This window comes from Haliotis asinina, chromosome 2, assembly GCF_037392515.1.
Source record: "Haliotis asinina isolate JCU_RB_2024 chromosome 2, JCU_Hal_asi_v2, whole genome shotgun sequence".
In the NCBI taxonomy this organism is placed as follows: Eukaryota; Metazoa; Mollusca; class Gastropoda; order Lepetellida; family Haliotidae; genus Haliotis; species Haliotis asinina.
Genome location: NC_090281.1, coordinates 78,398,508 through 78,424,200, shown reverse-complemented (window position 1 = coordinate 78,424,200; position 25,693 = coordinate 78,398,508). Strand labels below are relative to the sequence as shown.

Genomic DNA, 25,693 nt, shown 5'->3' with positions numbered 1-25,693 from the left:
TTTATAGTGAAAAATGAAGCTTGACATAAGCGTATCAACCATCTGAAAACCCAGTGATGCTGACAATGCATTTGAGGCAGCAAATAACAGCAGATATAAAGCAAGATACAGCGGGTCAATAGACATTCATCCAATTGTAAGGCACAATATATACCAGCTGCGATGCATACCTGCACCAACATTCAACCAAACATTTGATGCTGGAGCACTGTACTAGTGATTAAAGCCTCAATACACCACCATACACGTAGTGCTGGAATACTAGTGCTAAAGCTGCAATACACCACCATACATATAGTGCTGGATTACTAGTGTTTAAGGCACCAATACGCCAATACTTTTAATGCAGGAATTTGAGGGCCACAATGCATCAACAGATTTAGTAAATTCAAATTCATGCCTTAAAGCATTGCCATTCAATAAAAAAAAATCACAAAAAAGCAAGTTACGCAAAATGATCCTAGGTCTTTTCAATTCGTCCAAGTTTTGTTCTCCTATTAAACTTTCGAAATTTGAATGAAGGTAACATGAAATATGAGCTTTTTTTTTTAATTTAAAAGCAGGTTAAATGCTGTCCCAAATACAATAAATTGTTATGGTGGTATTAGTTTTTAAAGTCATTAATAAAGTGCAAGAATACCCAGATTTTAAGCAGTTTCATTATTAACTATGCCATGAAAACTTGTCACTCTTTTAAAAACCAAAACCATATTTACAGGCATCTGAATCCTCTCAAGACATCTTTTCAAATACTACAAGAAACATAAAATAATGAACATGAGTCATTATATATGATTCCTGAAGCAAACAGTAGACTACAGAAAAAGATTACACAGCTAGGTATGAGTTTATTAGCTCTAACTATGAATGCTTGAGCACTTTACAAATTAACATCTCAGGCCACAGCAAATGCTGTCAAAACACGAGGGGCAAGCTGTACCAATATATTAAAGGGAGATAACTCTGCATGACACTATTTCAAAGGTTGAAATGAACCACGATGCAAAAAGGAACCAAATTTCACCTAATTACTAAACAAAATGAGGATGATTTTTCTCCTAAACCCTGACAGTAAGCCATGGGGATGTCTCACACATTAATTCAATGGTATGTATCACAAAAGAGACCCTTGATGAGATCCCAAAAAATGTTCATCCCAAATTTGATGCTAGAGAACTTTAAATTTAAGTTTTCAAATATCTTTATAAACTAAATAGCTTGAAACAAACTCTCTAGCAGAAAATTACTGATATATCAGCACGTACTAATTCATTCACACAAATTAGATTAATGACTGGTTCCCACTGGTTTCCAGCCATATCAATATGACTCCTGACCAACAGTTACAAGGGAAATATGAGTATTATAAAGGTACTTAACATTGCACCCCTGAGTAATGGCAGTTATTCTTGCTCAAGCCTGTATAATTTAGTAGTGCCACAACCAGTTGTCCATGCTATTCACCAAATCAGGGCAAGACTTCACAAGTACATGTTAGACAACTTTTCACTGCAGACTCATGCACGCATGATGCTTCGAACAAGAAATTTAAGGTTAACAGCATTATCAATGTCAGTATTGAAAATAACAGTTTTATCAGGAACAGAATATGTATGGGAATTTGGATGAATATATAGTATAGTTACCAGAATACATACATGAGGAAATATGCAGCGGCAACCACAATCTCATCTATCAAAGATACTTTGAAGACATTTCTGCTACGGTGCATTACTAACATTTGGACAGAATTATGCACCAGTTGCAGGGAAACAAGTCATGTTTGGAAAGAATGCCACCTTATCAACCCTTGCTATATGTGAAATGAAACGAAACATGGCAAGTATTTTCTATTCAACTTTTGCACATAACTTCTGAACATTTACAAAAACAATTATTTTATCAACAAATCAAGAGTAATCATAGGAAGAAATTTGACATGTTCTGAAAGAATGACTGAAAGAATATAGGCTCCTTCTGTAACTAGGGTTGACTAAGTGAGACAGTAGAGTTACTAAGCTACAGAAATCTAGATGAGATTGTGGTTCGCTGGATCATCTTGTCGGCAGCCCTGAGAAGTTGGAAGACCATGGAATGTTTAATTACCGTGCCACGGACCTCCAGCATCTTATTCATCAACTCTTCAGCCTGGCTGCTTGTGCTCTCGAAGTTTCCGCGAGTCTGAAACATGGGGAGCATAGGGATGTTGGAGGAAGTTGGAAACATTTCACTCAACAAGTCTAGTCATGAGCGCCAATGGATGAACCAATATTTACACAGCTCTGGGACCTGTTTCACAACATTCTTGTAAGCTTAAGATCTCTTAACTTTCGTTGTAGCATTCCTGCTTTCTATACTGTAATACTGACTTAAGATAATTGTAGACTAAGAGAGTTTTGTGAAACAAGATAAAGGAATACAATTCATTTGCTGCTTTTATCAGTGGGCCATGCAACTGCTCTGCTCTGCACTGCACTGGGGACCTATTCCTTGGCAGGACCTTAAAGGGTCTCTTACAAGTATGAGGTGCTGGGGATGTGTTGTTTCCAGGAATTCCTGTGATGCATCATACAGAGAGCCATGTTCTTTCAAATTCAACTGGGCACTCACTGATAGCACTTGTAATTGGGAATCTATTCTACTTCGGAATCCCTACTGGGCCTTGAACAAGCAAAGGCTACAATGGCAGTCCACCCAGAAATATCTACTGGTCTCCTTAAAATGAGCATGGAACAGTGTAAATTTGTTCTTCCTTGGAATTTCTGAGGTCACTTACAAAAACCAATTCTACCAAGGAATACCAGCAGGCCTTTGGATCTGGAGTTTGGACAAACAAGGATTACTGTGAACCTTTTCTTCTCTGACACACCAACAGGATGTGCTAGGTATTGGAGACCTATTCCTCCAAACATTTCCCAACAGAAAAAGGTTACTGTGACCAAACATGGTTAAGTGACATTTTGCGCTATGTAGTGACATCTTTTGTAATCTCTATGTGAAGGACTTGGAGAATCTGTCAAAGATTTGGCTGATATGGCATAGTTACCTCCCTTGTTCAAGTTGCCTGAAGGACTTTTGATACATGTCCAAAACAGAAATTCCATTTCCAAGATTTTGTGGTATTCTTTTTAGATGGAAGATGAGTATACACTGAAACCATGAAAATGAAACTAACCAGAATTACATTACTCCCAAGCTCTGAACATCTATCACATGTTTAATTACCTTTTGGAGTCGCATTTGTAAGTCAATCATGTAGGGTTTAAACTCTCCAGCAGCCTCATGACCTGAAACATCAACATGGCACTATTCATGAAGTCTGAAAAACAATATAGTGACTCTTTTGCATTCTATTCTATTAACAAAAACATTACATAACAAAAAGTGTAATTACATTCTAGGGCCACATTTTTTACCACTGTGAATTAGATATCTTCAGTGTTAACTAAACCACTATTATTTCTCATATAACTGACATGTCAAGATGGCATATAAACTGTACTAGGATAATCAGTCCTGTAACGAGAGGTAATGGACTATCTGCTCATCTTCATACAATTCCATCCCTTCTTGTAGTGAAACAGAGTTATATACCTTGATGGTAAAATGTCAGCCAACTGTACATGAAGGTAAGAAGCTGAAACAAGACAAAGAAATATAATGACTAGTGTCAATACACTTTCATTACACTTTCTTATAATGTTCAGGCTATCATCTCACATAAAAACACCAATCAACTTCTTAACTCTTCAGAGCAAGTGAATGGGCATGCACCACTTGCAATATTCCAGGAATACCACAGCAGGGAACACTAGCATCAGACTTCAAACCCAAAAGCTATGTGGGGAATCAAACCAAAGTGTTTCGCGTGATGAGTGAATGCCCTAACCATTAGACTACCACAATGACCGCAACTCTCTTGCAATATTCTGAGTCAGGAGTAAATAACAACGTTCAACAATTTGGGCCATAGTTTATAATAAAATATCAGACAGTTGAATAGTTGAAAATTCATGTGTTGATTATGGACTAACTTTGGCTTCCAAGGTCTTGGGGAAGTGAGTTGGACTTAAGACTGTTGGAACAAATGATGTAACTATGACACATACCAGGTGTCTTAATTTACTTATGGCATGTCAGCATTAAATGACTGCAAAATGCTTATTCTACTATGAAAATCGTGACGTGATCATTAAGACAATAACTACAGAAAATCTTGAAACAAAACCTAAAATTATCATATCCCTACATTGCTAAGGTGGAATAAACTCTGCATACCTTACTTCAGTAGTCGTCTGCTGATATACTACTTACAATTTCCACAAACTCAAATTTCTTCTTCTCTTGAACCTCCTGGAGCTGAAGGACATACTTCATGGACGCCTGGTAGAAGCCCCGCCTCTCCATCTCCAGCGATGCATCAGCCTAAAACACAAGAAACCTCATACAAATTGTGAAAAGTAACTTGAAGGACAACAAGCATTACCTCCCTTTCACCTGAACCATTCCCACATTTGAACGGAACATGCCGTGGCAAAATTTTTTAAAAACTAGGAATGAATGAGGTTTTACACTGTTTCCAGCAATATCATGGCAGAAGATATCAGAAATGGGCTTCCCACATTGTACCCATGCAGGCAACTGGCCCTGAGTGTGCAGGATAACAAGCAGATGATTAACAACCAGGTTACCCAATTTCCTCTACAGAAATAGGAGAATGAGGACCCTCAAGAACTGCTTCCTGCACCATATCCATGTTGGGATCCAACCTTGGAACAAGGTGTGACTACCTAACACCTAAACCACTAAGCTACTCTACCTCTGCACACAGTTATTGTCTTTCAACAATCTATTTCTTCAACATGTTCAAACATTATTAATTAATTATCATCTCATAAATCACATTGTTTATTAGATCATGAATTTATTTGGTTCAAATATTCCTTGACACAAAATTTAAGCCCCATGTTTGTATCACATGGTCACATTCCTTCGTAGTGATTCACACTTCAAAATGACCCTTATGGACGATAACACTGCTGGTCTATGCTCGCAATGTCAGAACACACCTGCCGTATAACATTACAGGTCTAAGGTGTCAATGTCAGTGCATACCTGTCATGTAATCACTTCCTACTGACCTGCTGTGATATCACAGACCTCATGTCCTGCAGGTGAGACAGGCCGAGGCCACATGCAGGTCAAAGGTCACCCTCCACTATCAGTGTGTAGATGACAGGAGGTCAGTGGCACCACCTATTATCACAGTGGTGATACACACAGGGAGGAGCACCAACATAAACCTGGTCGCACTCAATGCACAGCTGGGTGTGGTTCTTTAGTAGCTGGAAACATGCTGATGGTATGTTTTTGAGTATCAAACTGTTAGCTTAACACTTACTTTTTTCATGCTTTATTTCAGCTAAACCCTTGAATAACAGGAAAGTACTGCTGTACTTTATTGAGAATATAACACGACAATGCAGCCTTCAATAAATGGTTATTCAAAATGTCCCTAATTTTTTTTTTTCAAATTTGGTAATGAGATAGAAGAATGTCCTAGCAAACTAATTAATGACAGCTAGTCACCACTGAAAGTCATCACAGAGTGCGTGTTTAGTTTTACACAGCTTTTAACACTATTCCAGCATCTATCAAGGCAGAAGACATTAGAAGTGGGTTTCATACATTGTACCCATGTGGAGAATTGAACCCAGGTCTTTAGCATGACAAGTGAAAGCTTTAACCACTAGGCTATCCCATCACCCCCAGTCCTCTCAGGAGGTATACTGTGTTTGATACTCCGAGTGGAATAATAATACAACAGCTTCAGAGTCAACTCTGTGCATGCGTGCTGGTGTGCTTGAGTGTGTTTCATGGTGTCAAAAGTGACAACTTTGTGTGTCAGCGTGTGTTTGTTGTTTAACTCAACACATCAACATTTCACCTATACAGATTCAATTAAGTCACCACAACCACCTGATCCTTCAGTTGCGATATACAACCAGAAAGAGTTGCTGTGGACTTCTAATAACTGGCATCCTCTTGGATGGAATTGACACATACCTCCTGAAGAATCGACTCATTCACTTTAGTCTTCATATTGAGATACCTCTCCAGGGACTGGCAATATTTTGTTGTCTGCTTGTCAAACATTTTTTTGCCCTCCTGAAAACATAAAACATATGCCTTTCAAAACAATATCCTTTTTCTATTTAGCAATTCGGATTTGTTTCAAGTGGTAGGAAACAAACAACACCTATAGAGCTACTTCTGTAAAACCAAGTAAGTTCTCTACTGTATTTTGTTAACATGACTGGTTAAAGGCAAGATTCATCATCACAATCAGAAAGTGCATATAAATCAAAGAGTTGATGCAATACTCACTCATTCAGAGCACACATACCTTGACTTGACCAATCTTTTCTTTGCGGAAATTTTCCAACGGCTTAAGGAACTGGTCTGTTGCAGTCTCAAGCTGAAATTACATAAATCATGAAACCAATACAGTCTAAAACATTCTAAAACATTGCAACATCCACTAATTTCAGACATGTTGCCTAGTACCTAAGATCTAGCGTTTGCTGACCATGATACAGAATCACATGCTGTCAAATATCTATTTGGTCCCTACGTTGACTGGAGACATTATCTGCAACAAAAATTTAAATTTGTTGTCCTGTATTGTTCACACAACACTGGTTTTCTGTTTCAGGATGAACTGCAGCAATGTTAGCCTCACACTTCCTCATTTATGTCATAAAGATATCATGTATACCATACCATAGCTCAAATAATGTTAAATAATGTGGTATGGTATACAAGAGATATATCATGTTAAACATTTTGACCATCAAATCCACATTAGAACAAGCACAGGACTGAAGGACTTGTTCTGAGATGGACCTAATTTTTTTCTAAGGACCTGAATTATTTTGGTCTATTGTGGAAAACAGTTCTCTATATGAGGCAGATAACCATGATTACAGTAAACAATGAATTCAACAGCTATTAGGGTCTTACGAGTTTCTCACGCTCCTCTTCAATGGAGAAGAGCAGCCTCCCGAACTCCTTGAGTGACTGGGCTGGAAACAAAAATGTTATCTTCAGTATAACAAAGGATATACCAGATAAATGTCATCCAAAACTGTCATCCACAGCCAACCCCTTTTCAGTCCCCGCATTGTACTGATAACACTTGTATGTGCACTAGGATGCAATACTTTCATGTGCAAAGAAAAACTGAGTAAATGCTCTTTGAAAACTAAATACAACCTTACCACTACCAGGTCTTACTTAACAGATTCACTTGTTTGCATGCAAATGTGTGTTCAGTTGATTTGCTTCTGGTTTAAGAAACAGTACACAGTGATTTCAATCTCTGTCTAAGACCAAGCAGAACCGAAAATACAATTTTAAAGAGAAACTGTCATGTCTGATGATGTCATATTCTTATTTATACTGACTTAGTTTGTTATCACCTTTTCTTACACCTGTATTCTCTTAATGGGTATGATGCACTTTTTTACTGTGCATAAATACTGAAAATCATTCCTTAAAAACTTACTGGATTCCACTGTGTGGAATGTACATCATGCCCTGGTGCATACTATAGGAGATTATTCAGTACACTTATTATTACTCAGTACTCAGTGATGTTTGTTCAAGCAATTCCCATGAATGATATGAAAAACTAAATTACTTTCTCTTGCCTGACATGGGTTTGTTGACTTTCAAAGTAAACATCTACACTAAGCAAACATCGGTGTATCAAGTACTCTACTGCATGAATGTGATAAGAAAGGGTTTACAATTATACATGCTGCATAAATACAACAAGAACATAAGATACGTCTAATCACAAAAAATCATTCTGTGACACTGACATTCGGATACTAGTTAACCATCAACCATTAAGGGTCAATGATAGGCATGTATTAGTCAACCATCTATCATCTAGGGTGCAGGAAACCATCAATCCTTCTGAATCACAGACAACCAGGTACTTGTTAACCGTCAATCATCCAAGGCACAAACAACAATCAATCCTGAATCACAGACAACCAGATGCTAGTCAACCATCAATCTTTCTGAATCAAAGACAACAACATACTAGTCAACCATCCATCCATCTGAATCATAGACAGCCATGTATTAGTCAACTATCCATCCTGAATCACAGACAACCAGGTACTAGTCCACTATCAAGCCTTCTTGGATACACACAATGAAGAACGAGTCAACCATTAATCATGTAGGGCACATACAACAATACATCCTGCTGAATCACAGACAACCAGGTACTAGGCAACCGTCAATCCATCTGAATCACAGACAACCAGGTACTAGTCAACCATCAACCAGCAGGAATGGGGCAGAAGCTGGGTAATGAGCAGGGTGAGGGACAGCTGGGTGGGGGGACAGACAACAGTCTTCCTCCAAATGAAGATTTGATCTTGTCACTATATGGCTGAAATAATACCAGTGTAACATATAACCCAACCTAACTCTTCCAAAGGAACAAACACATAAATTCAAGACTTAATACAATTCTGTGAATTCTTCACTTAACATATGTTGGATAATCTGAACAATTTGTAAAGTGTCGAATAAATTCTACTTGCGGTCATACCAACACCTTAAATAGCCATTAACCAGACTTTTTATGGCCAAACCTCAACATCTTTGGTAGGAAACCCATCAAGCAATAAATACCCTGATAGCAGCTGATAAAGGAAGCAAACTGATTCCCTTCTCTCAGACAAAAAGCCAGTGGAAGATAGTGGCAGGAATGTGTGATGTGAACCTGGTGATAGTGCAACTATGTAAATAATGCACATTCCATGTGGCTAGCCAGGGGATACAGCTGGTGTAAACACACGGGACTGTATAGACTAAAGCCTGAGTAGCCAGCTACTGCCAGCTACTGCCAGGTAATAACAGTTCAATTAGCCATGCTAGAGTTGCTGCTTCCACAGATTGGATGATACCAACTTCAGAGACCCCTTGTTTTACCATATTAACCCAAACCGAGGTGCAGCTTCCTATACTAGATTAATCTGATATACGGTAGAGCTTAGCTTTTGCCCTTCTGCATGTGTAATTCTTCAAAATTTTAAACCCTTGCTATTAAACACTTGCAGTAGACAGAAACCTGTATCGGTTGTTCACATTGTAACATCCTTTTTAGGACTTGCTGTTTAGTAAATTTGTATTTTTAAAATTGTAAGCTGGACCTGTGAGCAAAAACAAAAACTTGCCATCACATAATACTATGACTGAGTGTATTATGCTATGAATGTACCTTCTAAATCATGGCAATAAAATAAATTCACAAGGTTTCGAAATGGTTTTCTTGAACACTGACCAAATTTCATACAAAAAGTGCAAAGTTTTACTCAGATTTGGAACAGTTAATGAAGAATGTTCTATTGAAAAGTTATAATGGCATGAAAATGCACCAATCAAATTCGTTTCTATGTAATCACACAGATGTGGCAATATGGAATCAACGTAAGTGAAGCGAACTCATTTCTTTCTGGGCTTTATTATCAAGAACAGTTACTATCAGACCTGTGTAGGGACATCAGTTTTACTGGACTATGCATGGTAAAGGCTGTAACAGGGCACCTGTTGTACCAGGCTGTCAGATTCTACATCAAGTGAAACGACAAGACCATCTGGTGGATGAAACTCATCAGCTCCCAGTGTATATCTGTCTGTGGTTCCAGTAGGTTGGTATATACAAAACTCCCATGCAAAGACATTCCACTGGGAGTATACACTAATTCCCCACATAATACGCTTTTATCGGAGTGGGGAGTGATATCTGGCCATACTCCCCTATGGCACTGAACTCACTTCAAAGCATTTTCTAAAATATAATAATTAAGTTTGAATGAAGTTAACTGATGTCAAGAACATGATGTAATATAGTAAAAGGAAACCATTTCAGAATCCAAGAAAAATTGTGCTCTGATTTCAATAAATTATAGACCTATATTATCTTTTATTAGGGGGCATTACAAGAAAAACTTGCAGGATTAACGCTTATCAGAACAGTGACTAAAATCACAGAATGAACATACACTTACTCAACAGTGACATACAAACATGGAACTACTCCTTGACATAGAGAAGTCATGAAAAAAACAAGTGTGTCTTCGAGCCCAACATCTGGTTGAAAGAAAGAGACTTGTCATTATCAAGCATTTGTTACAGAGGCTATTACTGTCAGTGCCTTCTGGAACAACCTGACATACAATAAACAAAAATTACATGAAATAGCAAAGAAAGGTAATTTACTACGAGAGAGGAAAGGTGTCAAAGTCTTCCTGAGGTGCATGACGACACAATCTACAGATCTGCCAGCCCTGTGCCACATATAACATATTGATGCTATTTAACAAACTCCTTGGTCTACAAATAATCACTAATCTTCAACATAATTATTTTAACACACATTGTGCAGCCCCAAGGGAGACTTCCTCCCTTCAGAAAAAAGCAGTTAACTAGGAAAGCCCTTGAAGACTGCTGGAAGAGTTACACCTAGATTCTAGAACGTTGTTTATAGGCAGATTTTCCTTGCTGAAGTGACCATGGGGAAATCAGGTCCACTGATCTTGTAGTGGTGTGATGAGGAACTGTTCCTCCTTAAACCTTAGCACTGCCAATGTCCAATGTCAGCATAACCAACATGCTGCCTCCTTAACTAAAATATGTCTTTTGCTTTCTTAGGATTGTCAGCAGCAGGTTTATCTAGAGCTGCTGTCAGCACAGGAACAGATTTTGACAGAATACTGCAAACATGAAAGAACAATCCTGAAATGTTTGTCTTTATTCTCGCATAGTGACATACTTTGTCCACAAAACAGGGAAGGGAGAGATGGTTTCTAGCATCTATTTGATTAATTGCAAAACAAGAAGTTTCAAGTAATGTTAAGCAGGATTGACTCAGTAACTCCATGCAAGGCAATGCTGTAAATGAGTCAAAGAAATTCCAGTCAGTGTGTAACTGGTACTGATCCATATTACTTCAAGCTCATGAGATACCAGGATTCTTACTGTGCGATCAAAGATGAGGGCTGAACTCAAACCTTCTCAGCAACAAGTGAGCACAAACACAAGGCCATCTGGAAAAAGTGAGTAAGGCTCTGCAGTTGTAAATCTAGTGTAATGAGATTATTTTGCCTTTTTTCATTTGTAGTTTAATGCCTCACTCAAAAATATTTCAGCTGTATGGGTGTGGTCTGTCAGATCACACAATCCAATGGTCAACATAATGAGCAGGCACATATGTAACTGGCAATGACACATTAACCAAGTCAGCATGCCTGTCATCCTATCTTGTCAATCGCCACTTATGACAAGAATGGGTTGCTGGAGACAAATTTGAATCATGATCTTCATGGGTCGACATTTTGTGATGAATGGATGGGTGATTAAGGACGAGGACAAGAAAGAGAGGAGATGGAAAGAGGGGGAGGGAGGGAAGGAGACAGGAAGGAGGAGGAAAAGAAGGGAAAGAAAAAAAAAGGAAAGAAGCTATATGATAAAATAAAGTTTTCTTTCATACATTAGTGACATTTTCTACTTTTGTTCATGCAATAATTGAGCTGAACTGAACATATTTTTCAGTATCTGAAGAAAATGTAACAGAAGAAAATCTGTATTGAGAAATTTTGAGAGCTGATCCTTCTGAAAGTGATTGTCACTTAATTCCAATTTTCTATATACTAAAGTAACCACTACTCAACATGGTCAGTGCCACTGTATTGTAACTATGGATACAGGGAATATAGCAGCATTAGGGAACTATCACTTATCACTTCTGTATATCTGTGACTGAATGGTAAAACAATAACCATAAAAAATAAACTTGTGATATTTTTTATCCATTAGATATACCAAAACAAAGGAGAATAATAAGTTTCAGAACATTACTCCATCAAAAACCACTCAGCCTCACTCTACCATCCCTCTTAATTAATGATTACTCCCTTATACCCTAGAGGCCTACAAATGATGAACACAAGTGAAAAAAGCAAAAATAAATAACTTGGGAATTTAAAATCGAATCATGCAAAATATAGCAAGGACTGATCTGTTTAGGTTAAATATCTCTTACAGTGTTGTTTGACATCACAAAACTCTTTCAACTCACAGTAACACACTTTAATTTGATTCCTACCCTGAAAATCCTTTTGAAAGTAAAACATTACTTGATTATACCAATGGTCCTACTAAGTCCTGATACTAACAGCATCTAAACCCAGAGAGAAAATGAAGCTCCCATAGCTGGTGCAATCTCACAGGTTCATCCAGCAGCATGAAGTGCTGGACACTGGGAGTAAGCCTGATCAGACTGTTCCTCCAAGATCAAACAACAAATGTGGTACGTCATTAAAGTTTCAGAGGGATGACTTCAGTCTGCTTCTTTCTGGATCTCAATCTGATGCAAAAACATTCACATTGATAGCAACAGATTCGGACAGATCCAGACACATTCTATTATCTACTCTCCAGGGACTGGGAGAGGCAAAGGGCCATGGGTCATTTTGCACAGTAGAATAAGAAATGACCCATTAAAATTTTGAAGTTCACTATTGATACAAGGGCAGTGGCCCAGGCTGAATTCAGAAAATAGCTAAGAATCCTGAACATGGTGCCTTGTCAAAGTTTTCTATCCCAATCCCTGATTATCATATGTCTACAGATGCAGAACGTACTCTAATGTTTTGAGCTGTGAGGTTTTATCAACAACAGTTTGTCCTGGCAGAAAGCATGCTGGTATGCATCGGTGAGTGAGCAAGCAAAATCAATGTGACATATAAGAGTGAGTGAGTGAGTGAGTGAGTGAGTGAGTGAGTGAGTGAGTGAGTGAGTGAGTGAGTGAGTGAGTGAGTGAGTGAGTGAGTGAGTGAGTAAGTAAGCAGATTGTATTATGCTTTTCATCATATAATAGAGATGCATTAATAAAGTCTTGATTAAAAAAAACTTCTAATCCCATGAGAAACAACACAGTGTCAACAACACCAAAATGTACAGGTCAGTATCATACAAGGATAATGTTTAAAAGAAAGATTTAGGGGTTCCTTAGATTGAAATATACTTTAATCACTTTAATTCCAGTATGGTTTTTTATTGGTTTTAGCGATATTTCAATATGGGGCACCAGAAATGGGCTCCTCCCATGTGGGGAATCAAACCTGAGTCTTTTGACATAAAAACACTTTCACCACTTGGTTACCTCACCTCCTCCTCAAAACAAATACATAGAACCCCTGACAGAAGAAAAGTGTCACATAGTCCCAACTTTTCAAGCATGATAGTAAATGCTGTGATTGACAAAACCAAAATTACCTTTCATGTATTATACCTTTGAAAACATAATTACAAAACATATCACATACAAGCCAAGCCAAAGTTTCCCTCTAAAGCAAAAGCTATGACAGGTTCCATTACAAGAATACAATCCCCAGTAAATAACACAGGACTCAATCCAGACAGAGCATAAGTGTCATATAATGTGTAATTTCAAGCCTGATGATCTACCGAGGACTGACTATACAATACCTGTACTAATCAGGTGATAACAGGTAAATCATGGCCTGTGAAGGAATGTCACGACTACACCAGCCTATCAATGATAGATGTCACACAGGGACTGACTCACTCTCCTGCAATACATGTTAATGTTCTCACAGAAACACACGATTTACTGCTGGGATCAACCTATGTCATGCAACAAAGATGGCTGCCATGACAATGTCACTGTATGTCAGAGAACAGATCACAAAAATGCATTACAGTCTCTTTGGAAAGTCTAATGAGAAATGTGTTCTGAAGTGCATTCCTTAAGCCTTAGTAACTATTTTACTGGCAAACAAGGACATGTTTACAAGAAGCAGTGCACAGCAATGCGCAAACCCAGTTCATGGTTTGTGAAAGGGAGAGCAGATGTAGGCTGTGCACATGCAGTGCATGACGATGTAATTGATTCCACTGCTGAGAAAGGCCATGCACTTCACCCCACAGGGGCTTGTATCGCTTTGAAACGGCGTTCGAAAGACATATAGATGTATAGACCCTACCCTAGTACTATATAAAAGGAAAGGGATGTAACGAAGAAACCACCCCCTCCTCGATCAAAGTTACATGTCACCGGGTAAAATATTTTTAAGGCAACGTCGAGGCCAACGGATCGAACGCCAGATGATTTCCCTACAAAATGAGCCATAAATGGTCACAATCGGATCATTATTTCAAAAGTTATACGCTACGAATCATCGAAAACAGCTACCACCGCAATTTCACGCCAAAATCATGGATCACCAAATACGGCAAAAACTCACCTTTTAAATTAGTTTATTAATTCCAGACACGTTGACAGCACCAGCGCTGGGCTGGATTCGATCGGCTGCGGCATTTCGTGGGTCGGAAAACTTATTGCAACATCTACATGTCATTTTCTCGACAGTAAGCAAACATTTTCACCAAAATCGCTGGCAAACCTACTCACTTGTCGGCCATAAGTGACCTTGACATTCAATGAACTGAGCAGATCCGCGCAAACAGACTCGGGTCATCCGATTGGCCACTGCCACTGTATATTTTATTTCCCAGCAATCGGATGACCCGAGTCTGTTTGCGCGGATCTGCTCAGTTCATTGAATGTCAAGGTCACTTATGGCCGACAAGTGAGTAGGTTTGCCAGCGATTTTGGTGAAAATGTTTGCTTACTGTCGAGAAAATGACATGTAGATGTTGCAATAAGTTTTCCGACCCACGAAATGCCGCAGCCGATCGAATCCAGCCCAGCGCTGGTGCTGTCAACGTGTCTGGAATTAATAAACTAATTTAAAAGGTGAGTTTTTGCCGTATTTGGTGATCCATGATTTTGGCGTGAAATTGCGGTGGTAGCTGTTTTCGATGATTCGTAGCGTATAACTTTTGAAATAATGATCCGATTGTGACCATTTATGGCTCATTTTGTAGGGAAATCATCTGGCGTTCGATCCGTTGGCCTCGACGTTGCCTTAAAAATATTTTACCCGGTGACATGTAACTTTGATCGAGGAGGGGGTGGTTTCTTCGTTACATCCCTTTCCTTTTATATAGTACTAGGGTAGGGTCTATACATCTATATGTCTTTCGAACGCCGTTTCAAAGCGATACAAGCCCCTGTGCTTCACCCCTCGCGCTACACTTGACAGTAGACAACCTGGGGTCCTTTGACTCACAATGGGAAGCTCCAGTGGACGGCCCTCATACATGCTAATAAGGGTCAGTTGTTAAGTTGGAGCTTAACTTATCCTTGTTTGCCAGCAGCTGGTTTATGAAAGTGACATATTTAAGACCCCACAAGTTATATTTCTGCCTAATCATGAGAAATGGTAAATAATGTTTCCTCTAAGGAAACCAATGGGATTTTGCCTTTGCCTTTTTAACTAAATTTTCATTGCTAGTACTAATCTGGAACTGTTTTTTATCTCAACTGTAAGGTGATCGGTAACTGCCATACTAGACTTACACAAGTCTCTAAGGTAATATTTATTAGAGTAAACAATAATAATTCCTTAAAAAACATAAATAACAGTCTCGCGCCTTTAGACTGTTTATTTATCTTGGCTTGCCTCTTTACAGGACAGAAAATACTATCCGTCCATGGGCTTAGCACCATGTGGAGCAAGGCTTCTCCCATATCTTACACAGACCTACAACAGTCGTAGCAATATGGATGTTTTGCAGAAATAAGAGTTGTGTGAAAGTGGGGTATACTATTAACAGGTTACAACTGGCATTTCAACCTGAAAGTCATCCAAACACTGAAGAGCATCAGATAAAAATTTCAGAAAAAATCTTTTATTTGATACTAAAATTTTACTTGATATCCTTAATCATATAATACATTTGTGCAAATATACCTTAACTGAGTCTTGCCTCAATCTATAGGACTGCCATGTCAGCTGACCCTGTAATAAATCAATTTCCAGCAGTCACAAGCCGGAAATATGGAAATGCACATCATCCACATTAGCTGGGATGCTTTACTAATGGTTATTTGTTGTTATTTCTAGTATTTATTATATGTAAACCATTATTGTATTTCCATTGTTACCACTGGATGCATGTTTTCAGCTGTAATGTCACTGGGCATAATGGCACTATGCAGTGCATGTTCTTATAACTGGTGAATTGTAAATTTTGTAACACTGATTTTTTAAAATACGATTTATGGAATTGTTGGCATTACATATTATATGTGACAAATTACAAAACAACGTCCACTTTAAGTCTGTGAAGATGACTGTACTGTAGGACAATCAAATGGATCACGTAGTCAGGCTTGATGTCTTGGTTTATTTCATATCATCATACCCTAGTGTGGCAACATTGCTGGATCCTTGTAGACGATATTGACCACTTGATTGACAGATCCACATTCTAATGTTTAGCTGTCATCATTAAGCTTGAACAGAACTAAGTACCATATGAAACAACAAAATCTATGGACCCAAATGCTGGCCTCTGACAACTAAGGGTGAAACTGTGTGTTCTTACGATATGGTACTTAATGTGGTACAAGAGTATCAGTTTGGTTTGTTTCGGTTGGGCATACAAGACCTTACTTTCCGGAAAATAGCCACCGTTTAGCAAAGAAATGCATAGCATTTGACAAAATGAATCGATTTCTGGACATTATTTAAAAGGTTTCAAAAGGCTAATAAAACAAAAACACCAAATTTGTCACAGCATGACAGTATACCAAACCGGAGGCAAAACACCACAGTTCTACAAATACCATGGTATGCCGTTTCACCCCTACTGATAAGCCACATATTTACAACCAGTTGCTGCCTGTGTTAGTGACAATATCTTGACATACACTCACAGGGAAAAAGATGTGTCAATAAGGAAGGAAAGGAAGTTAAAAAGGTAAGCGTGACAATATACAGTAAATTTCAGGACTTGGTAGATCGTGACATTGGGTATGCTGTTTCTGTGTGTGAGTCACAACATTATCAACAAGTTTCTCACCTTGCAGTAGTGTGTTTAGCATAAGCGGCCAACACATCTATAAGAGGAAAATCCATGAAAAGATTCAGATTTTTTCTGTATCCACTGTCAATTCCAAGAGTACGGATAAAGTGCTGCTATACCTAGAATTATGATCAGGTCAAGTCTGGGGTTCAAACCCACACACATTTCTGACAAACATATGGGAGCCAACCATCTCAGACCTGAGGCTAACCTTGCACATTTCTCTAATACAATAAATAAAAGTCATCAATATGAATGACTGGTATCTTTAGATGCTGCCCTAGACTTCCCTATCATAAAGACAAAATTATGAAGTCACAAATGAACTTATGATTTAGTACAGCCAAAGAGTAAGGTAAGCATGATAAATGCAGTCAACTTCACTTTAAGTTACAAAGCTAGCAATATTCCAACAAGATCATGACGAAGGTCACCAGAAATGTGCTTCAAACGAGGGGAATCGAACCCAGGTCTTCAGCATGATGAGTGAACACATTAGCCAGAAGACTACCCCACCATTCCAGCTACAAAGCTGAAATAACAGCAACACTACAAACAACTGAAATGAAACTTTAGTAGACAAAACGTTTGCCAAAGAGCCCAACAATACATGGACTAAGAAAGATTCTGAAGTCCAAAAACATTGCGCATGTTCAACTTTCTGTTATCATACACTACAGCTGCCAAGTGAGTATAATTACCATCCTGAATTAAAGATGATGATTACATGAAACTGTATCACTATCCAGCTGATTCCCACTCAACCGGCTTCAAAGGTACGATAGCATTCTGCATTAACATGCTTAGTTTACAGATAACAGGTTTAGATGTTGAGAAGTCTTCATTGAACCCAAGTAGACATATGGTTGGAAACACTACCACCTCTAAAGATTGATATCCATGTATATTTACTTGGAAACCAAACTTCCCTCAGGCTCAGAATGGGGAACCACTGTGTGGGACTTATAGGTTTAGTGCCCTGAGTAACCTGTGTTTGAAGAGTTAGCAAAAGAGGTCAGGTGATCATCAGTTAAAGACTTCCTTGACTGTGTCTTATCATAATATGATATGGTGTGGGTCATTAACTGGTCCAGACTTTAAAATATACATACTGCATACACAGAGCAGCAATATTGCTGAGTGACAGATTATAAAACCTGACAGAAAGAAGCACAAGCTCAGAACTGGTTAATGCATCAATCACTGTGACCACCTAAGCTCCAATTAGTCGACTAACATTATGATCAATCCAAATCCATTTAGTCAAGCTGTAACCAACTGATGTCTATTCAGTCCACTAACAATGTGACCAACCAATCTCCAGTGAGTCCACTAACAATGTGACCACCCAATATACAGTGAGACCACTAACACTGTTTCTCTACTTTTTGTCCATTAACATTGTGACCTTCCAATCATTTTCAAGTCCAGTTACAGAAGACCTATCTGCACTAGGGCCAACAGTTCTTCTCAACAGTCCAGCCTTCACCGACAATGATTGTTGATTTAGTTGATCAGTATGATTCCTGCAAAAACATCCATTACCCAACAGGCGTCATCAACATGCTTCACAGAGTGGAATCTGAAATCCCAGTACTGCTGAAATGCAACAGCAAACATGTATTAGTTAAAACAATTGATATTCCCTAATGCAAACATCTCAAACACGCCAACCAGGCAGTCATTGATTAACAGAACTGAACTGAACACAAAAACAATGTTTTCATCTGGACATATCATGAACAACATTGGCGGAAGCCATTATGTTTAGGGTGCTGTTGTACAAAGAGATCTTAGTATTGAGGAATAACATAACTCCCACACTTGAGCTATGACCATAGTTGTAGCATTGCTGTTTTGTACAATGGCACTTAGTAATCAAACAGATCAAACAAACGCTTACCAAATATGAAATCTGATGCCAGAAAGTTTCAAGAAACAAATACATTTCAGTCTTAGAAACTAAATCACATCTGACTAATGGTTCAAGGAATATAGTACTCAAGTGAAGTTAAAGATAAGTTTAAGATTGCTAGATCTTTTCATATGACTATACAGAGGATTTCATTGCATTTCATTCGTCAGAGAAACATACTAGTGGCAGTGTGTAATATATGTATCAGGATTAAAATGAAAGAGATGGATGAGACTGACGTTAATGGAAAACAACCAAGAAATCGCCACCAAAACAAGAAGACCTCTGCCACATCTCTTAGGCAATTAAAGAATGTATTTACAGAAAATGATCAGACATAATCTCCATCAAAATCTTTAATAACTGATAACTGATCATTTTTTAAATATATTTCTGCCCCATATCTCTTTAATATCTTTTCAGTCAAGATGCAAAAACTAACCATTTCTTTCTCATATCCTAATCAAAAACTGCTCCCTTCTCCAGTGTCTTTAAGATGACATGAACAATGTTTGTGTAAAAAAGATGTGTCAGTGTTTACTGAGTGTCCTGTTGCCTCATATGCTAACCAGTGCGGTGGGATGGCAAAGTAGTTAATACATTCGCTCCTCCTGCTGAAGACCCACGTTCGATTCCCCACATGGCTACAATGTGTGAATCCCACTTCTGGGGTCCCCTGCCATGATATTTCGGGAATATTGATAAAAGTGGGGTAAAGCCAAAGTCATTCAGTCACTCCTTTCCTCACTGACTGTGTTATCTACAAAAGTTCTTACTTTCCTCGTTTACCTCTTTTCCTCAACACCTTAGTTATTTACTTTCTTTTCTCGTTTACCTAATTTCCTCAAAATGCGTGTGATTTAATTCCTCTCCACGTAGCATATGATATTTCTGGAATATTGCTAAAAGTGGGTTAAAACTAAACTCACTCACTGATACGGTAACCATGACAGCTTCACCCAAAATACACTTTATCTCAAGTACTGTCCAGGAGTGAGTTGACACACAACAGATAGCTATTTTCTGTGTACACACTTCAAGTGATGTAAAAAGCATCCAAGTCTGCAAAACAATCACACTTTATTAAAGCTTATCTACGTGAGTTGAATCAGAGCTGAATGTGATTGGTGTGACTGAAGGAACATGAAGCAATGTTGAAGATTCCACAGAAAGTCATCTGTCCAATGTGTGCAGCCAGCTAGACTTGTTAGTACAGGTCAGAGAAGCCAAATACCGTCTTTCCTGTGGCAGGCCAGGGAGGAAACTGATGACTATCAGTCTAGCACTTATCAGGTTTCCCTTGAGTAGGTGCAGTACAGACTGCACACCTCTTATAGCTGGATACATACACCATACACATGGCACGAATAATACTTATACATGCCAGATACATTTAGCATGCATATCACCATCTGGGGTAAAAACACATTCAAATACTGTGTGTATGTGTGCATGCATCAGAACGTGCATGTATGCTTGCTTGTGTGCATGCATGCATGTATGTATGTGGCATTCTGGGAGAAATTCTGACACTGTGGCCTTCTGGTGGAAAATAACAATGTTATACGTAACATATTATTTAACATGGAATCTTATCATGGCTGAATGTAAATAACTGAAATCAAATCAAAAAGGCAAACCACTGGATATCTGACTATAAGATTTCACATCATCAAAGCATATAACTGAACTAACATTCTTAGTCCCAAGACTTTTGCACCTGGAGGAGTGTACATAAATTATTTTCACATGAAAACATCTGACCATGAGATATTCACAGCATATTTCACTTCAACCCCTTCAATATCACTGATATAAAACAGCTTGTACAGATGCTAAATAGTTTGAAAGTCACATAAACATGGACCCAGGAAAGCCACCAGTGCATATCAAACGTGAGCCTGGCCATCATACTTTAGAACCACCTGCAGTGACAAGTTCTAAAATATTCCAACCAAGCAGTGACAAGAACCACTGCCAAAGTTCTGACCCATCAGTTAGTTGACCATGGCCTGAAGAAGATGCCTAGCCATATGGAACCCATGGGGTTCAAATGACCTCCCACAAAGACCCCCTCCCCAGACACAAGGCCAAGCTACTTCTTGTTCATCAATACTTTAAACAAGCCAACAGGACCTGCTGTGGAAGACCAGCCCCAGTACAAACTCAATTATCATTGAAAATAGTGTGTCAGAGTGTCTTTGAAAACTATCCATGTCAAAACATGTAGAAAACTGCATCAGTTCTTATATATTACACACTATGAAAATTATAAAAAAAAGTCACTTCCCAGAGTGTAAGGGCTATGGCTATTGATCGGCAACAGTGATGTCTTGATTACCTGCAGGTCGTAGCAGCAGTACCATGTTAATTAATGGCTTTTCTCATGTCATGAGATTGTTTGAAAAACAGATTTTTTGCTTGAGATATTTTATCAAATAGGTAAACTCTTGACATATGAATGAATTTAAAGAATGAACATATTATATCAAACAGAGGCCCTAACAGTAGAAGGTCCTTGCATGTACTTGCCTTTTAACATCTATAGGTCAAAATAGGTACTGATGCATGAGTTTCTGGTTGAGTTTCAAGGTGCCAACTAGTTGGGTTAAATCATTATCCAGTTTTTTTGACAACATCCGATTCATGATATTCAGGCTTTTTTCACTTGCTGAGTTTTGAAAAGTAACCTTTTAATATGTTCAAACAGAATGACCAAATTTCATGTCTTGGTAAAGTTAAGCTGTAATACTTGTCAGCTCTGAATCCAGGCAGCGACAACTTTGTGTGTAACAGTGTGAAACATCTATACTATTAGATACTACTATTTAGTATTAGATGAATTACCCTGTGCAAACAGATATACTTTATCATTACAAATATGTGAGTGAGTGAGTGAGTGAGTGAGTGAGTGAGTGAGTGAGTGAGTTTTAGTGTCCTGCCTCTTTTAACAATATTACAGCAATATTATAGCAATATCATGGCTGGGGACACCAGAAAGGAATGTTCCAGTAATATTTTAGCAGAGAACACAAAAATAGTTTCACACACTAAACCTATGAGGGGAATCGAACCTGGATCTTGGGGTGACAAGCAAACACATTAACCACTAGGTTACCTCACTGCCCTCATTACTTCAAATGAAATATGTGCCCACAAAAAGAGAGTTACAAAACAATACATGTTCAGCCTTTCAAGGAAGATCTGGTGTCAGCACTGATTTTCAGTGATCCACAGATGTTGTTCATAGCTATTTTCCCCATAACCCCGAACAAGATTTGTTTCTGATAGTCAAGACTGGGCTAGCTTCTGCACTGACATTCCATATATTTCATATTGGTATAGTTAATCAGTCATGCTCCAACAAATTACCTATAGCTATATGACAGAACTAAATGGTCTGTAACTTTTGTTTCAATCATACATTACTGATGTTCCAACTGCATGGATCACTAACAACCTGCCAGGACTCAATACCACACTTTCGATGCTTGCTTCCTCATCATGGGGAACAATTAATAATTAACACAACTTCCTATCACCAGAACATCATTTCCTTCGACACAGACCAAACAGGAGGGAGGACAGTGAAATGTCATCCTAGCCATAAGGAGGCCATTATTACCCAACCACAAGGGTAACTCTGCGTAATAGTGGAGATATGAGAACATTAAGTATAGAGTGACCCCAACTGCAGACGCTCATCGAGAAGGAGTCTAGTTTGATACCAGTGCATATGGAGGAGAACTTCCTTCCACCTAGTGATTGAGTATTGATCTCTTATACCACATGGGCTGGAGGCACTCGGTTCAGTAATCTGACAGATGGCCACCATCAGACAAAACCATGGTACTAGTGATCACCTTCTATTATTTCAATTTATGCTGACACAGCATTTGTACAACCTATGGAAAGATGGAGAGAAAAAGATAAGGAGAGAAATGGTTCCATAACCCATTATTTCATAACCATCTTAAGAACACATACTAACCATTTGGTGTCAATGATATTTAACAGCTAGTTACTGTATTCAAGGCTGTACACACTTGAGAGCAATGTGACAGGCAGTATTAGTTTATTTATCATCCATCATGTTCTGGCATTTCATAAATAAATAAGAACGAGATAAGAAGGATATGCTACATCTGAAAACAGTTTATACTTCCTGAACAAAGTAACAAATCCAATACAATCATCCATGATAAAATACTTTAAGCAAATATTATTGACACATCTTCTGGTGGAATATATTCCTTGTGGCCTGCATGTCTGTAGGCTAGGTTGTTGAAATCAATGACTTTGTTGTTGTACACACAGCTGAGACCTTCTTACCAAACTGTCAATATGCACCAACATCTTTAATCCTCAAACTGCATCAAGGCAATGAAAGTGATGGAATGAACGGTTGAATACGGTTTTGTTTGTTTGATATTCCAGCTATATGGTATCAGTCTGGAAATAATCGAATCTGGACCAGTCAGTCCAGTGATCAACATCATGAACATTGATTTACGGAATCGGGATATGACATGCATGGCTACCAATCAGTTCTAACCAAAACTGACACAGTTATACATGATTTGGGGAAGGAGTGAGTTTTATGCCGCTTTTACCAAGACCAAGGCCTATATTGCTGTAAGATCATGAGACTAACTGCTAGAGGCAAATAGTTTAGTGACTTGGAGGTCACTGTGACTTTTGAGTAATAAGTGAGTTTAGTTTTACAGCATTTTAAGCAATATTCCAGCAATATTACAGCAGGGAACACCAGAGATGTGCCCTTGTGAGAAACTGAACAAAGGTCTTCGGTGTGACAAGCACTTTACCCACTAGGCTGCCCCACCGCCCAGATGGGGAAGGAAGGTACTCTCAACTTTACATGGAAGGAAAGCAAATGTGCATGTTTCAGTTGTTTACTGAAAATAAATGAGAAAGCCATAAGAACAGTAAGGATGCCAACAAACCAAGAAACATAATCAAAACAAAGAGTGAGTGAGTATGGGCTAGAAATCTTCTAATAACATCAAGGCAGGGTACACCAGAAATGGGCTACACACATTGTACCCAAGTGGGGATTTGAACCCAGTCTCCAGCATGATGGCCAAACGCTTTGACCATCAGGCTGCCCAACGCCCCAAGGTCCAAGTGGATATGAGTAATTCAGAAGACTGACATCCCTGCCCTGCATCAACATGACAGTGAGTGGGAGACTGAGAATGATTTTATGCTGTGTTCAGTAACATTTAAACCTGTAAAGATTGAAATTATAGCTGGTTTTCAGTAATCCATGCTTGTTCTATGAGGCCACAAACATGATCGGTAGGTCAGACTCACTGACTTGGCTGACACATGTCGTCACATCCCAAATGTATAGATTGATGCTTATGCTCGTGATCACTGGATTGTCTGCTCAACAAAACAACAAACAAAACCAAAACCATAACATATTAACATGATAAACAACCAGAAAGTTCTTTCATTAAAATGCACAGCTCCAGTCGCATGTTCGAAAGATGACCAAATATGATAAATATTCAAAAGTCCATCCATAAATATTCATCAAACATCATGTCCCACAGCCATGTCCAATGATGTAGACAATATCTACCAGCCTGTTGCATCAATGGCCAAGAGTATCTGGGGAATAACACACAGGATGGTACTCGGCAAGTGGAAACCAGTTAAGATAATCAATACACATTGACCTGAAACAAACCAAGACCACAAAATGCCTCCTGAGAACAACTGCTGCATCTGAATTAGGTCAGAATTATCAAGTTCTGTTATTGTCCCTGTAACAACACTGCATCGATTCCAAAGGAGATAACAGTAGCTGCCAAACAGAACGGAATTATTTAATAATGGAGTGGCTTTTATACCTACAAGAAATGACACAGGCAAAATATATATTACCTTGACAATGAATTTCATGGAGAAAAGCTACAAGCACCCTAACTTCCACTTTTGTCAACTCAGAGGTTATCACATTTTTGAGCTATTCATCGAAATGACTTACAAAACCAAATAGAGAAATGAATGACATGGCCATTTTCTCTGGGTGATCACATTCAGCAATACAGCAAGTCACTGGCATGTAATTACTGGTTAAAGTCAAGTGGGGACATATCTCAGTCACTGCTTCGAAAAACAATGTTTTAACTAAATTGTGGGGTCATGACAAGAATGTACATTCCTTGGATACAAATGTTTCCTAGAACATCAAAACAGAGTTCTTTGTACAAGAATGTCAGGTTGCTTATCACAAGAATGCTGAAGATGATTTTTCTGGTAATTTCCTTCCAGACACAATAACCAGTTGATCAGATCTGGCAAGCTCTTGAGGTATGATCAGTTATAGATACTATGATAAAACCTAACAAACTAGCAATGCTCATTATACTAACTAAACTAAACTAAACTAAACTAAACTAAACTAACCACACAAAAAATGCCAGACATAAGAAGGTTCAATATGATCTTTACCGATAACTCTCTCATCGTCAGTCTGCTGTGAGCCGATGCACTCAAAATTGAAATTCTTCAAATCCTCTGCAAATGTCTTCTGGGCACGAGACAGATCTGGAAGAGGAAAACATTAGGAACATTAATATGACAACTGTATTGGACAAGTAATTCAATAATGCCACCATTCTCTGGAGACACATTGTGATGGATTGGCTAGCTCCTCACTCTTCAGCCCACAGTGACCCATTAAAGATGCCTGAGGTTCACGCT

The 25,693-nt window shown here is 38.5% G+C and overlaps 1 protein-coding gene across 4 annotated transcripts in view; it reads right to left on the bottom strand.

Moving 5' to 3' along the window:
- The window catches only part of LOC137274378 (rho GTPase-activating protein 26-like), a 78,444-nt gene that overhangs the window by 36,615 nt on the left and 16,136 nt on the right, over positions 1–25,693 (bottom strand). For 2 of the 4 annotated variants that reach the window (XM_067807529.1, XM_067807532.1), the window contains exons 2-9: positions 25,442–25,537; positions 7,024–7,085; positions 6,407–6,478; positions 6,067–6,168; positions 4,315–4,425; positions 3,595–3,637; positions 3,226–3,287; positions 2,107–2,181 (exon numbers count right to left, since the gene is read on the bottom strand). In XM_067807529.1, coding sequence (XP_067663630.1) covers positions 2,107–2,181; positions 3,226–3,287; positions 3,595–3,637; positions 4,315–4,425; positions 6,067–6,168; positions 6,407–6,478; positions 7,024–7,085; positions 25,442–25,537 — 623 coding nt within the window. Of the gene's footprint in view, positions 1–716; positions 753–2,106; positions 2,182–3,225; positions 3,288–3,594; positions 3,638–4,314; positions 4,426–6,066; positions 6,169–6,406; positions 6,479–7,023; positions 7,086–25,441; positions 25,538–25,693 lie in introns of all 4 variants that reach the window. The other 2 variants (XM_067807530.1, XM_067807531.1) reach the window with 2 other exon arrangements.